The sequence below is a fragment of the Pseudonaja textilis genome, chromosome 8, assembly GCF_049901715.1.
Source record: "Pseudonaja textilis isolate UNSWEBS1 chromosome 8, rPseTex1.2, whole genome shotgun sequence".
Lineage (NCBI taxonomy): Eukaryota > Metazoa > Chordata > Lepidosauria > Squamata > Elapidae > Pseudonaja > Pseudonaja textilis.
The window spans coordinates 24,472,061-24,486,689 of NC_141997.1; the positions used below are offsets into that span (position 1 = coordinate 24,472,061).

The window sequence follows — 14,629 nt, forward strand, 5'->3', positions numbered from 1 at the left end:
GTTCTGTAAATTAGTCCATTTAAGGTATGTTGATTCAAAAAATGTTGCTCTATAATGCACCATTTTGCCCAGTTAAAAATTACAAAGTATCAAAATAGTCACAAGAATTTTTGTAGTGTATAGATTTTGATGTGACAAAATACTTTTTTTCTGTTGCTTGACACAGAACTTTTAGAGAGCTTTGAGAAGAAATACGAAAATTTTGTTTGATTCAATACTGAACAAATATCCCATAATGCAAAGTTCTATATTTAGAACTGTCATTTTAAAAGTGCTGAGTAACCTTCTTATTCAGCATGTACAGTAAAGTTATATAAATGCTGAGTTCATTTATATAAGGTTCATGTCCATCCTCAGCCATAGAAATTTACTGGATGGCTTTTGGACCAGTCATGATTTCTTAGTCCAGCCTGCCTTACTGGACGGGGTTGTTCAGAAATAGGAGGGAATGAAATTTGTTTTGGTTTTTTGCTCCTGGAGGGGGCGGGGGGGAATGTGGAATGTAGAACTAATAAATAAGTATAATTTTGAACAGTTTTGGTTGCTTGTAATCTTGCAATGATTAATGATGTCATTTTTCTGGCACAGATTTAAGAGTTTTTTCCTTGGCATTATTTTATATGCTTTGATCCTGCAGAGAAACCAGTTAGGTAAATGGGTCTAAAGAAAATAATTGAAGTTGATAAGAGATATGCCTGTAAATGTTTTAATTTCACATATTGTTTCATTTTGCATAATTTGGCTATATCTCCTACACCATGTAATGATCCGTATGTGTGATTTGTGTGTGTGTGCCTTTGAGTCAGTGTTGACACCTGGTGACTGCCTGGGCTAGTCCCTGCAATTTTCTTGACAAGATTTTTTGGGAGCGGTTTGTCACTGCCTCCTTCGGGAAAGTGATTGGCCCAAGGTCACTGATCTGGTTTTGTGCCGAAGGCAGGAACAGAACTCATTGCCTTCTAGTTTTTATCCCAGTGCCTTAACCACTACACCAAACTGCTTATCTTACATGATGATAGCTACAGAAAGTTACAAACTAGAACGTCAACATATGTCAACTACCAAAGATGTCTTTTCAGTCAATAAATTTCTCACTCTAAATATATAACTTTTAAAATTATTAAAACAACAGGATTTAGATGGAAAAACTATGTTATACAATCAGTTTTGGGCAAATTATAATCCATAATCTATAGGAGAGCCAAGTTCTAATCTTGGAGAAGACATATGCCAGTATCCATGTAAAATACATACAAATATCTACGTGCACGCATAACCTCCTCCTTCTGACATATATGCTGCTGCTCAAATTTATAAGCATGTGCACACACAGGCACATCATCTCAATCCAAACATGAACACACAGCAATTTTTCCTGGGAGATGGGGGAAGTTTCCTTCCCCCCCCACCAATGATACTATTGTATTCTCCTATTTCTCCATTTTTACTCCTGATTTTTATTATCTATCATGTCCCAACTTCTTTAGCTACATATTTGCCCTCATATTATCATCTTCTAAGACCCAATGTCATTGCAACATCGTTGGATGCTTTTCCAGCTTTGCTTACCCTGTAACTGTGTGAACATCTCAGCCAATATAAACTTCCTTGTTGACACACCTCCTAGAATACCCATTTAATTGTGGGTGTGGCATTGCCACTTACTTTGCACTGAAGGCTCATGTTCAGGGGAGCCTGAATTCTTTTTGTGAAAAAAACAATAGCATAATGGTACAGAAATCCCAGTGAGCAAAGGCTTCCTTAGATATTTGCAGGAGAGGAAGAATAGGATTCACCAAAAGCAATGGGGATTGTTAGGGATGCTTGTGAATGGGCCATTGCTATCGAAATGTAAGTAGTATTTCTATTTATGATTTTGCAAAAAGAAAATATATGTAAAAGAAAGGCAGGGCATATCAACTGGAACATTGAGGAAGCTGCTAGACCAATGTTGGCGAACTTTTTCGTCACCAAGTGCCAAAAAAGGAGCATCCGTCTGCATGCGTGCAGTCGAAAGCACTGGAAACTGGAAGAGCAGCTCCCCAGCCACCTGGTCTTCTGGTTTTCAGCACACATGCACATGTGAAGAAGAGCAACAGGCAATGACTCACCTGCCTAGAGAGATGGCTCTGTATGCTACTTCCGGCATGCATGCATGCATGCCATAGGTTCGCCATCACAGTGCTAGACTCTTGGTATTACAGTCTGCTATTTACTAATTTATAAAAAACACTCTCTTTTCTACCCAGTCCATCCCTGCCTAAAAATTACTTTTTGTAGATCCTCAAGATAATGGATAGATGTATATTTCTTCTACCCTTGCAAATTATTTAACATTTATAACTGTTGACTAAAGACTGTTTTTTTGGTTTGGATTGGAAGCAAAAAAAAAGTGCTTTGTAGCACCTGTGTAGCACCTACAGAGTAGATGCAGTATAATGCATTGGCCGACAGAGTCGCTTTGGAAAATGAGATGGATGGCATATAAATTTAATAAAAAATAAAATGCTCTGTGACTGTAACTTGGAAAGTGCATTTTCTATGATCAAATCACATTTCTTCACTTTGTTCAGAAATCGAATCCATTAGGACCTCCTAAACTGGCCATTATTATATCAGTTTAATCTATTATCAGAAAGTGTGTGTATTTGGCAACAATGTTTTTTTGTTGCACAGATTTCTATTATTAGAACAGTAAGAACAGACTAGATTAAAATGTGTTTTTTGCTTAGCCTAGTTTGTGTGGCTCTGAAAATGACCAATCAGCCTATGAAATGAAGTATTAATCATCTATTATGACTCAGTAGTTTAGCAAAGATCTGTTCCAGTCTACCAAACACAGTTGGATCACCAGTGAGGACAGAAATGTCTTATTTATAAAGCTGAATGTCATAGAAACACAAACATTACTATGAACCTAGGTCAGGTGAAGCTGCAAACAAATAGAATCGACTTTTCAATCAGACCTTGAAAGAATAATTTGCTTTATAGTACATGCTGAAGCTCAGCAGTGCTTTCCCTCTGTTTAAGTCATTACTTTAAAACTCTTGCCATGTATTTTGTTAGTGAGTCACTTAATGCTCAAAATCCATCAATCGAAATAAGTTTCTAGTGTAGACTGGTCTTGACAACTTAGTTAGGAATACTTCCTTGACATAAGCAACAAATCCTAAGCTTCTACAAATCTGATTTGGAAAAAAAGAAAGAAAACTACAAGTAGGCCTCACTTAATAACCATTCGTTCAGCAACCATTTAAAATTGTGAAGGCGAAAGATTTATACGATCTGAAGAGAAACCAGAGTATATATTATAAATTTTTTAAACATCTCCACCAAAAAATAATAGATTTTGAAAATGGCAATATTTTCCTGATTGTCGATTTTAACTCTATTGCTGACTACCGGAAGGATCATAGTAACAGGAGTAAGAACAAAAAAGGAAAAAGAGAATTCTCTAAGCCATGTAAGGATATGATGAATGAAATGAATCTGGTAGATATCTGGAGAAAATTAAATCTCAAAAAAGAACAGTTTAATTATTCTAACCCACACAAAATTTGGACAAGAATAGATATGGCTTGGATAAACGGTGAATTAATTAATGAAATCAAAGATAGCGAAATCTTACCAAATGACTGGGCTGACCACAACCCAATTCAAATAACCTGGAAAGGTAGAAGAAAACCAAAGAAAAGATGGACTTTTAACACTCATTTAATAAAAGAAGAAGAATATACTAATAAACTGAAAGAAGAACTGAACTTCTTAAAGGAAAATAATAATGATCTAACTTCGAAACAAAATATATGGGACACATTAAAGGCATTTATAAGAGGAATAACAATCTCTTACAATGCTATGAGAAATAAAAGAAAGTATGCCCAACAAAGTAACCTACAACAAGAAATTAAGGATTTAGAAACCCAACTACAAAAGAACCCCAAAAACCAAAGAATACAGAACCAGTTAACAACAAAAATTGTGAAGGCACTACACGAATGGTAGATATGACCAGTTATATATCCATTGCAGCGCTCTCACAGTCATGTGATCAAAATGGACGCTTGGCAACCAGTCTTCATTCATGACCACAACATGTACTTCAACTTCCCCATCTGCTTACCTTCCCTCATGTCTGCCCTGCATTTTGGCTGCTGTTACTGCCTACCCCTGCTGACCTTCGCCATCTTCTTCCTCCTGCTTCCCATCCTTGATCCAAGCCCTGGGCAAAGGCGTGGCCCCAGGATGCATGCATTGACCATGATGGGTGGCAGATCCTCATTTGTCAAAGGGAGCTTGCCAGGCTTGGCCAGAGAGGAGGCAGCAGGACAGAGGCAATGGAGATGACAGGGTGATGGCTCCAAGTGAAGATGGTGCTGTTGGCACTGCGCAATGGCTCATAGAGGTCTCGTGACTTAGAATGCCACTTAGAAAGAGCATTCAGGGATGTCAAGTAATTTTAAAAGAGAGACTCGAGCTGACTAATTATCTCTTTCAATATATAATCCTTTGCTTGTTTTAGATAAACAGAATTATTTAGAAAACAAAACCTTAATTTAAACATTTATAATTTCATTAATTTGAACAGGTAGTCCTCAACTTACAACAGTTAATTCAATGATTTTCAAAGCTACAGTGGCACTGAAAAAAGTGACTTATGAGCGTTTATCACACTTCCGACCATTGCAGTATCCCCATGGTCACGTGAACAAAATTCAGACACTTGGCAACTCATATTTATGACGGTTGCAGTGTCCCAAAGTTCATGTGATCACCATTTGTGACATGATAAACAAAGTCAATGGGAAATCCAGGTTCACTTAACAACTATGTTACTAACTTGACAGCTGCAGTGATTCATTTAACAACTGGGGCAAGGAAGGTCCCCAAATGGAGCAAAATTCATTTTGCAAATGTCTTGCTTCACAACCAAACTTTTGGGCTCAATTGAGGTCATAAGTCGAGGACTACCTGTAATAGGAATTACATGTTGGAAAGAAAACCAATTTACAGATACATAGTCTCTTGATGTTGAACTACATTTTCCATGACTTGCATTCAAATGGCCGTTTTAAATGAGATTTATATGTTCTAATGCAAAATATCTGGAAAACACCTATATGAAATATATCCTTTGGGGCATATATAGATTAGATCTTGAACATAAATTATTGTCTCTTCATATACTTCTACTTGTTGTAATTGTTATTTATCATTGCTATCATCTTATATTAGAATTTAACTCCTGTTTTTATTTGTGCTTAAAATCTATTGAGTCTGATTGTAATTGGAAAAATAAACTTTTAGAGTAAGTTTTACATTTTTTCACATAACTTCTAATTTGCCTTAGTAAATTGGCTACCTTTCTGGTACTCAGGGAACCTCTAACGTATAAATAAACTACATAATGTTTAGTTTATGTTTGGGGAAAAGGTCACTTATTTATAAATGCTGTTCGGTTGGTTGAAAAACACTTAATTTAAAAATGAACATAGGATAAAATTAAATCCCCCTCCCTCCAACTTCTGATTTTGTTTTCAAGTATTCAGCCAAAATAATGGATAATCTTGTAATGTTAAATGCTAACATTTTTGTTACATGTCAGTAAGTGTTTGCTTCCATTAGCGTAAACCGAACATAAACATTAATTCACTGACCTTCTGTTTGAAATGTATAAGCAGAAAAAGCCTGTTTCTATCTCCAAGTCTTTTTCTTTTTTTTTTTGCTAAAATAAATGTTTTGATATTCAAAAAAATTCAAGATGAAGTTCTTTAGAAATGATTAAATGGACTGAAGGAAAATGTGTAATCAGATATGTTAAATACCATAATGTATACATGTGGAGAATATCCATTCTTTCTTGAGTTTTGTGTTACTGTTGCATCAACTTGTAGTTGTTATGTGTACCACTATATTCTTCACACCAAATTGTCTGTCACCAATTCCTTATCATACTGTCAATTTTTCTACTCATTTACAGTGTTGCATCAATTAACATGGCACCCATGACACATTATTAAGCATTGCCATAGAAACCCTGTCATATACAGGTTCACATTGTGAAAATCATTATGTGCAGTTGAAGGCAGTTTTTATTGCGGGTATGATCTTCTACCCCTTTCATTTCCAAAAGAGAGAAATAAAGGACAGGTTTGGCTTTGAATTTATAAAGACTAAGTATTGTTCCGTGGCCACTTCTACATTCCTTAAAGGCATGGACATTTCATCTTTGTTGCTTATTTGGTCTGTTATTCAGGAATCCTTACTCACATAAGGTGCATTATTTTTAGTACCAACTTCTTTCCTGGAATGTATTCTGGGGGCTGTTTTTGACATTGGTCTTCAGTTGAAGACTGAAGTGGTTACTCAAAAGTTTGAAGTAACAATTATAAGCCCACATTTTAAGGAAGAACTCAACTGTCCTAGTGATGATAACATATGCTGACTTGAGGGTTTATAATTCTGCTTTAAAATTTAAACTTTCCTTTCTTTTCCTATAACTAAGGGAATTGTTCCGGATTTTGCAGCTGGAGAATTTAACAGCAAACAGCAAAACAAGAAACTAAATCTTGACTACTCACTTCCTTCCTTCCTTCCAATATTGCTGTTGTCCCCAATATGTTTTTGAAACTGCAGTGGATCACTCACAACCTTTGTTTTCAAGCGGGCAGCTCAAGTTTCCTTAATCAGCAAATTTATTGATGAGTAAGCAGTATAAACTTGGGTGTTTACTCAGGAGTATTCAGCCATTAACCTTCAGTAGTGTGACTCAGGGCTCTATAAAAGCAAAAATGCTTTGTTTAATGGTAATGGGATCAATAGATTGAGGAAACACCTAACATTCCATTCAAATTGTATTGCTCCATTATTAAACTGTTAGCCTTTATTTTAATCTGAATGTCACTTTAGATTAAATGTGTCTTTCCAATAAATGCTTTTTTTTTCTCACACAGGATTATTTCTACCCGAAATATTTGGGTGAGTTGCAGTTACACCTTATTCATGTATGATAGTGTTGTTTGTTGCCAGGCGTAATCTGTACACGCGTGTTATGATCTTTTGCAATGATCCACGCATCATTCCCCTTCTTTAAAAAAATACAGAAATCTTGACTTATGACATGTTTGTTCCCACCCTCAGGCTCAACCTAGCCATCTCCTACATAATATTAGAAAATGGAAGAATCATATTCTAAAATAAAAGTGCAGGTATATTTATGGATGTATAGATATATCTATACACATATGAATAATTCAGTAGAAGAGCAAACATGCTGAATGGGGAATTAGAAATCAGTCCATTTTGGCATATGGTTTAATAATACTTTTTGCATTTTCTTTAGACTGTATTCAGGACTATGGGTCACCAGCTACAAGAAGTCCAAATTTACATACGTGTGTGCATAGTAAGCATTTTTCATCTTTCTATCTTTTAGGCATTTGTAACATCCCGTGTGGGTCTAGCATGGGGGGTGATTCATGCTCCAGACTGCTTTTAATAATTTACAGTATTGAGAGTTTGTATATGATGCTAAATAGTGGTCTAATATTACAAGTATGTGCCCAAGTGGATCTTGTATCCCTTATTTTTCCCATTTTCTTTCCCTCAGTGGTACTTGCTGCATGCATACACAGTGCTAAACTGTGATTTTAAAACATCTTGATAAAATTTTCAAAAGTAAAATATAAATGCAAATGAATTGTGGCTTAGCCTCCAATTTTAAGTTGAGCATTGCTTTTCAGAGGCATTGGATACTTCTATTTTACTGAGCTTAATATATTTTAGTGTTTAAGCTATGTACTATTATTTTCTTAACCATGGTTTGCAGTTGGATGTTACAGAAGACTATGGTTTAGATCAGTGTTTCTCAGCCGTGACAACTTTAATATCTTTAAGTTGCCAGGGTTGAGAAACACTGGTTTAGATTAACCAGATGGTTTTGGACAATTTGGTGAATCATAATAAAATGCACAGCAGGACTATTTGTATAATATTACTTAAATGTTTAGCTGCTGAAAGGAAAGATTCAAGAACATGATGTACAATGACAGTATGAGCCACAGAAGTGTGCAGAATGTCTTAAATAGTAATTGGTGATTGTGCTGACAGTCTGTATATGCCTCTGTACAAGCAAAGTTGTAAAGCTTATGTGAAGATAAACCAAGATAGAGTGTCAGAAAAAGACACATGCAGATTGGAAATTATACGAGGAAAAAACCAAAGTAAATCTATGGGAAGTCAAGGAGGTAATAGCAGAGGAAACAACTAGAGAAGGCACTAATTAAAGTAAAGGAATCCCTTGTTGTGGAAATTTGGGGCACAGATGCAGCAAAGAAAGGTTTTAAATCAATTTCAAAATGTAGATGAAAATACATAATTTATTTCTAAAAGACTCATAATATTTCAAAGTAAATGGTTTTGAGCATGGATTTGAATTCCCTTGAGTGTCCTTTCGGGATTAAAGAATTCAGACATTGTGAAGATTAAAAAGAAGGATTGTTTTAAAAAGAGAGAAGGGCTTCAGTCCTATGTATACTTAGCTTAAGTATCAAATTTAATTTTGTAGGACGTTACTTTGAACCCAAGCATGTGAGCTCAAACTATGATTTATCAGGCAAAATATGAACAGAAAACAAAACAGAGAAATTATACTATCGTTCTATCGTAAGTGAATTTTAAGTACTATATTTAAAGAGAAACCGATAGATAATAATAGATAATTTGATGGAAAATCCTTTTTTAAATCAACCCCCACACACATTTTAGTATCAAAATTTAAGTAGGAAGAGGGTGTTTTTTTAAGTAGAGTTGAAGAAAAAAGATTGAAAATTGTATAAAACTTTAAAAAGGAAACATAGAATTAAACATTTTAAAGGTATTATTTATAAAAGATGGCACATGCTTCAAAAGCATCCCACAGTTCCACAATTGCTCAATACAAAACCATCTTAGTCCAGTAGAAATCCCAAATTCAGATTTCTGAAAACCTCCGACCTAGATTCTTCCCCTCTGTCTTTAATCAGTTTAGTATTAGCAAAAGCTAATGCTGGTTCTCCTTGCCAGTGTTTCACTTACTACTGTTCAAAAGAGTTGAACTCAAGAAGGATAAATACATATCAACAACTAGTCTCTGATATTGCAAAGGTGACATGGTTTCATCTTCTGTGATTATTAGCAATTTAAAGGAGAATATTTGTAGCATAGGGTTGAAATGAGTGGTATTTGGTGCTCTTTGACTTTAGTTGTTTTCTTGCAGACGTTTCTATTACCCAGACTAGGTAACAACATCAGTGTTAGTAAGTACTGGGGTTTGTTCATATTGCCCTGTCAGTGTTGGTGGGGGTGGTTTTAGAGATTCTTTGGTTGAGCTGAGTAATGTTGGCTTGTTTGGCTATTTCTTGATTGGGATATTGTTTACTTGATTTTTAGTGTGATGTTAATCTTGGAATTAATCTATGAACAGCAGAAAAAGGAAACAGAGCATCTATGCAACACATTCCAACAAATTGGATATCCATGCAACTTTATCAGAAAGTGCCTGACCAATCAATCCAATACAGCACAATTAACATAAATTCTAAAAAGAATAACACTGCCATACACCAAGAACATCTCGGAAGCCACAACAGGCTACTACAACCACTTAGAATCAGAATACCACACAAGGTAACTAAAGCCCTTCAAAACATCCTAAGCAAACCAAAAGACCCAGCAGCCCCAGGAAAAAAAAAAAGGAATCATCTACAACATACAGTGTAATGACTGCAGCAACCATGATGTAGGACAAACAGAAGACTGGCAAAACACATTCATGAATACCAACTAGTAATCCGAAGACATCATGAAAACTCTTTAATTCCATGACATATGGACAGACTTAACTATAGTTTCAGTTGGAAACTATGACTATCCTAGATCAAGCCAAGTCCAAAAACGTCAGGGAATTTATATAAGCCTGGCACTCTGACAGATTAGCCATCAACAGACAAATAGACATAAATAATATCTATAGCCTCTGCACAAAGGATAATCAACAAGCCAAAAGGGGAACAAAGACACCTAAGCACCTCTCTAGTAACAATCAGCACTCAGATGAGCATGTATTAACTCCAAGGTTAACATCAAACCAACAACCAGGTAAATACCCCAATCAAGAAACTGCAAGTCAACAGTACACAACTCAGTCAAAGAACTTCTAAGACCACCCGCACCAAAACTGACAGGGCAATATAAACTGAGAGCAAACCCCACTCTTTACTAGCTAGCATTGATATGTTACCCAGTTTGGGTATTGAAATGTCTTCAAGAAAACAAAGCTCAGAGAGCACCAAAGACCCATCAATTAGTGAATTGTTGAGTAGGTTTGAAAGTGTAGCAAACACTTGTGATGGGAACCTGCAAGGACCATTAAAGAAGATGTTGAACAGTGGTTTCCTTCAACAATTAAAAGGCCATTTCAGTCAATCTACATTATCTGGTTTCTTTATCATAGTCAGATATCATCTCTTGGGTGCATTTCTTCAAAAGATCAAAGTACTCCGTGGCATCCCCAAATGTTTCTATCTGTCGGTGAAACATTACTACATACAAATGTTATACAATTAAATTTCTTCATCTGATTTTTTGTTTATGTCAAGATGAAATGAACACCCTAAACTTATCCTAAGACATTATTTATTATGTTGCACATTATAGTTATTTCACCAGTTGTACAGCGCTTCAGATTCAAAGGCAACAAAAGAATTTTTCAGGTAATACCTACTGTACCTACCCATCTGTGGTGGGTTGACAATTGATAACATGTCCATGCTGACATCATCACACAATATTGTATTCAAGACATGAAGATGCACGTATGTAGTGGTGATATTGGCCTGATGACATCTTGTGCATGTTGTAATTTTGTATCTACATTTTGCCATCATGCTTATCTGCATCTCTTTAAAGTAGATGCATGGGGATTGCATAGCTTTCCTTTGCAGCTTTTGTGTGTTTCCATGAAAATACACTTTTGGTTTAAGTAGTTGTAGATGGGTTCTTGTACTGTATATTATGTGCATTCTGAAGTCCCCCCTTTGCATTTAAATCTGCAGCGCTATGCAACACTTCTGTTATTGGCATATGGAGGCCAGGTGGAATATGCAATTCTTATAATGATCTTGTGAGGTAGTTAGGCTGAAAGAATGTGGTTGACTCAATGTGTAGAACTCCAGTTTGAGGGAAAATGGGTTCAGTATTCCAAGTGTTCAGTATTCCAGTATTACAGACTATACTGGATTTAATTTAAGGTTATACAAATATTGTAATGACCCCCCACCCATCCCCAACTCATGCTAGACAATTATATGGTCATGTGAATCCATTCTTAATTGTCCCATGATCCCAAAGCTGATTACCGAGAAACAAATCTTCATATTTGAGGGCATGTGCAATTACAAGGAATATATTTCCCTGTAATTGAAGAAGTTAGAAAGCGCTGTAGAAGCATTACGTAATTAAGCATGGGAGAGCCAGATTTTCAATAGAATGATCAGGAAGTTGTGTGTTTTAATATGTGAATAGTTGCCAGGGTTTTCTAGTATTTTTGTTCATGGAGGACATTGAATGTAATATTCAAGAGCATAGTATAATGAACTCGATACTGGTTTGCTTGTTATGATAATTATTTCCATTGGAAGAATAAACAGTATCAAATGTTTCTGATGCATAGTCTCAGCATACTAGAGAAAAAGTAAGGTGACTGTGCATGATGTTTCTCTACCAGTCCTTTAAGTTTCCACTTTTCTGGCTCTTTACGAAATTTTGCAGGCAGAAATATTATTTGAAACTTTTGCTTATATGAGACTGAAAAACAGAACCAAAAAGATACTTGAAAGACAAAGCATACCTAAAAGCTATAAAATGAAATATACAAGTGTCCTTTTCCTGAATGTTCAATTGCTTCACGTGTTTTGGTAATCTTAACAATACCCTGCAGAGAATTTCCTTTGAAAACAGTCTTGGCAAGGCTGTATTATTGAAAGGTGGATTAGAATAGAACAAAAAAGAACAGATTTAAAGCCATGCTCAGTTGCCTTAGGCAAGCTGCTATCTCAATCTGTTACAGAAGTATGTTTCTTACTTACAGAGCTTCAAATATAACAGCTTGCCTATGGCAATGTTGTAATTTCCTGGATCCTTTTGAATCTAAATGAAAAAAAATAGCAAAATGCATCTTTAATATTTAGATTATGAAAAGAGAAACACTGAAAGTCTGACTTGGATTTTATAATAACATAAAGATGAGAACCGCTTATTTACCATGTAGAAAATGTATCCTGTCTGCCTGTATAGTGTGGTTCAAGTAAGTACTAGGTTTTTTTCTTAGATAGAATTGGCACTAGAGATTAGTTTTTTTTTCCCTTTAATGTACTTTTGCGTATTTAGGCTGCAATACAATTAATGTAGTAATTTGGGATAGTCTCTAATGTAATAGTTCCATGACCAGTCTATTTTTTTTTAATATGGATACTTGGGTACAAAATTCACTAAAAGAGAAAGCAAATAATAGCTGTTACTATAAAACTGTTGTGTTTAATGACTTCATCTCCGGTTTGAAACATGAACACTAAGCAACAATGTGCAGAGTGGAAATGTAGTGCATAATATAACACTATAGTTATCAGGGAGCATCATTCTTTTTTCCACTGCAGAGCAAAAATATAAAATGCATCAAAAAAAATTGAGAGCCCCATCAGCCCTGTTCTCATATTGAGTATGATAATAACAGTTACATTTGAAGGAAAAATGTATCTGAAACGTTAACGCATTTACTTTCCTCTTATATTATGTTTCTCAGACTTAGCAATTTAAAAATATGTGGGCTTCAATTCTTAGAATTCCCCAGCTAGCATTACAATTCCTAAATTGTTACGGTTGAGAAACAGGGCTTTTTTGCAAGAACAGTGTGAACTTGCCAAGTTATCAATATAAGGCAAGTCCACCATCGATCTGTTGTTTTCTGTCAACAAACAAAAACCTCAGCTACTACAGAAATAAAATTCTACCTGCTAAGTAATAATTTTCGGGCAGGGTTTTTAAATGGTATTTTCTTGGTGAGAGTAATGTATAATGGGGTCACAGGAATGGTTTATTTATTCGTCATTCACCTTCACAATGTTAGATGTTCTTCCATTCAGTTTTTGCCAGCTTCTTTTTCATGAGCTTGCTTACTTCAGAAAGAGAGGAAGGAGAATATATTTGTTACATTGCCTTTGTGTTAGCTTTTATTAGTACTTAGCATTTATATTGACCTTATCAAGCAGTACTATTTCTGGGTTTCAAGATAAAAATATTGTAGGTATGTCTGATCTTGGCAGCGGGTACTTACATAGCATTCTTAATTATGAATTTTGCCTTGCTCAACATCAGAATGTTTTGCTTTGATAAAAGAATAAGGACTCCAGAATAAGGACTCCAACTCTGATTGGACTTGTGGAGTATAAACAATAATCTTCTTTGAGGTAGCCTTATGATTAGTTGAGAACAAAAGGAAATTTTGAAAAAGAAGTCTAAATAGCCAATCTAATGTTCAATTTGTTGACCTTATTATCCATCAATCACCATGTAGAAGTAAAAAAATGTTGGGATATCTCTGTGTGTGCAGACATAATGTGGTATGTGAGAAAGACATTAGGAAACAAGGGGAATAGATGCTACCTAAGAACAATCAGATTGGGCAGGGAGGTCGTGCAGCTAAATAATGGTCAAAGAAAGAAACTTAGAAGGGATTCACCCTAACATATCAAGCAGTGGGAGGTGTGTACTTTTAGACATGCAAGATTCTGTTAATATAGATCGACAGTAAAGTAGAATTAGCTGATTTTGTTGTTTCCTGTCAGGTCTACTTGGGAGACTGTCAGCAATATTACTCTTGTGTTCTAGATTATGGCTTTCCTTCCCATTAGAAAAATACAGAAAACATTAGAATGTGAATAGTTGTATATAGGATTTTTTCTTCTTAGTGTACATGTTACTTGTGTACCTGGTGACATGCAGTAAGGAGCCAGTAGGTTCCCAAATAGCACAACCAAATTCATGGCTACAGGTATTATTACATCCTTGTCATTATTAGAATAATTTATTTGAACAATTGAATAAAAATACTTAGTGTGGCATTTAGAACAGAGAAAATCATGAATGCATTTTCAGGCATCCCAAAAGTGCTTCTTTCCAAAAGGCAACTGGACTTTGTTTTTTCCTTGAAGATGTTTTTCTTCTCATCCAAGAAGCTTCTTCAGCTCTGAAGAAGACATTTCCAGGGATCATTATTGATAAAAAATTTCCTAAGCAATTTTACCTCAGCATTGTCTTTCTATCTACCATGCCTATCAGCCCAATCTTTATTATGGTCATAGATCAGGATAGGGAGGGTGGAATATAAACAGTTGATCGTTTTAAAAGCTAAAAAAATATAAAATTCCTTACAGTTTTATTGTTTGGTATATAGGATATGTAATAATTAGCTAGTTTGTTTAAGAAAGATTCATGGTGTACTATTATATATTTTGTGCATTTACCTGTTTTAGTATATGTTTGTGCATGCTGTACATGCAGTCATGAGGGAGAAAAGGGTGGCAGGCACTTGGGA

General features: G+C 35.3%; 1 protein-coding gene across 1 annotated transcript in view; it reads left to right on the forward strand.

Moving 5' to 3' along the window:
* The window catches only part of GAS6 (growth arrest specific 6), a 42,145-nt gene that overhangs the window by 5,536 nt on the left and 21,980 nt on the right, over positions 1-14,629 (forward strand). Inside the window, exons 3-4 of the mRNA XM_026707397.2 lie at positions 6,954-6,978; positions 7,343-7,405. Of these exons, the coding sequence (XP_026563182.1) occupies positions 6,954-6,978; positions 7,343-7,405 (88 nt within the window). The remainder of the gene's footprint in view (positions 1-6,953; positions 6,979-7,342; positions 7,406-14,629) is intronic.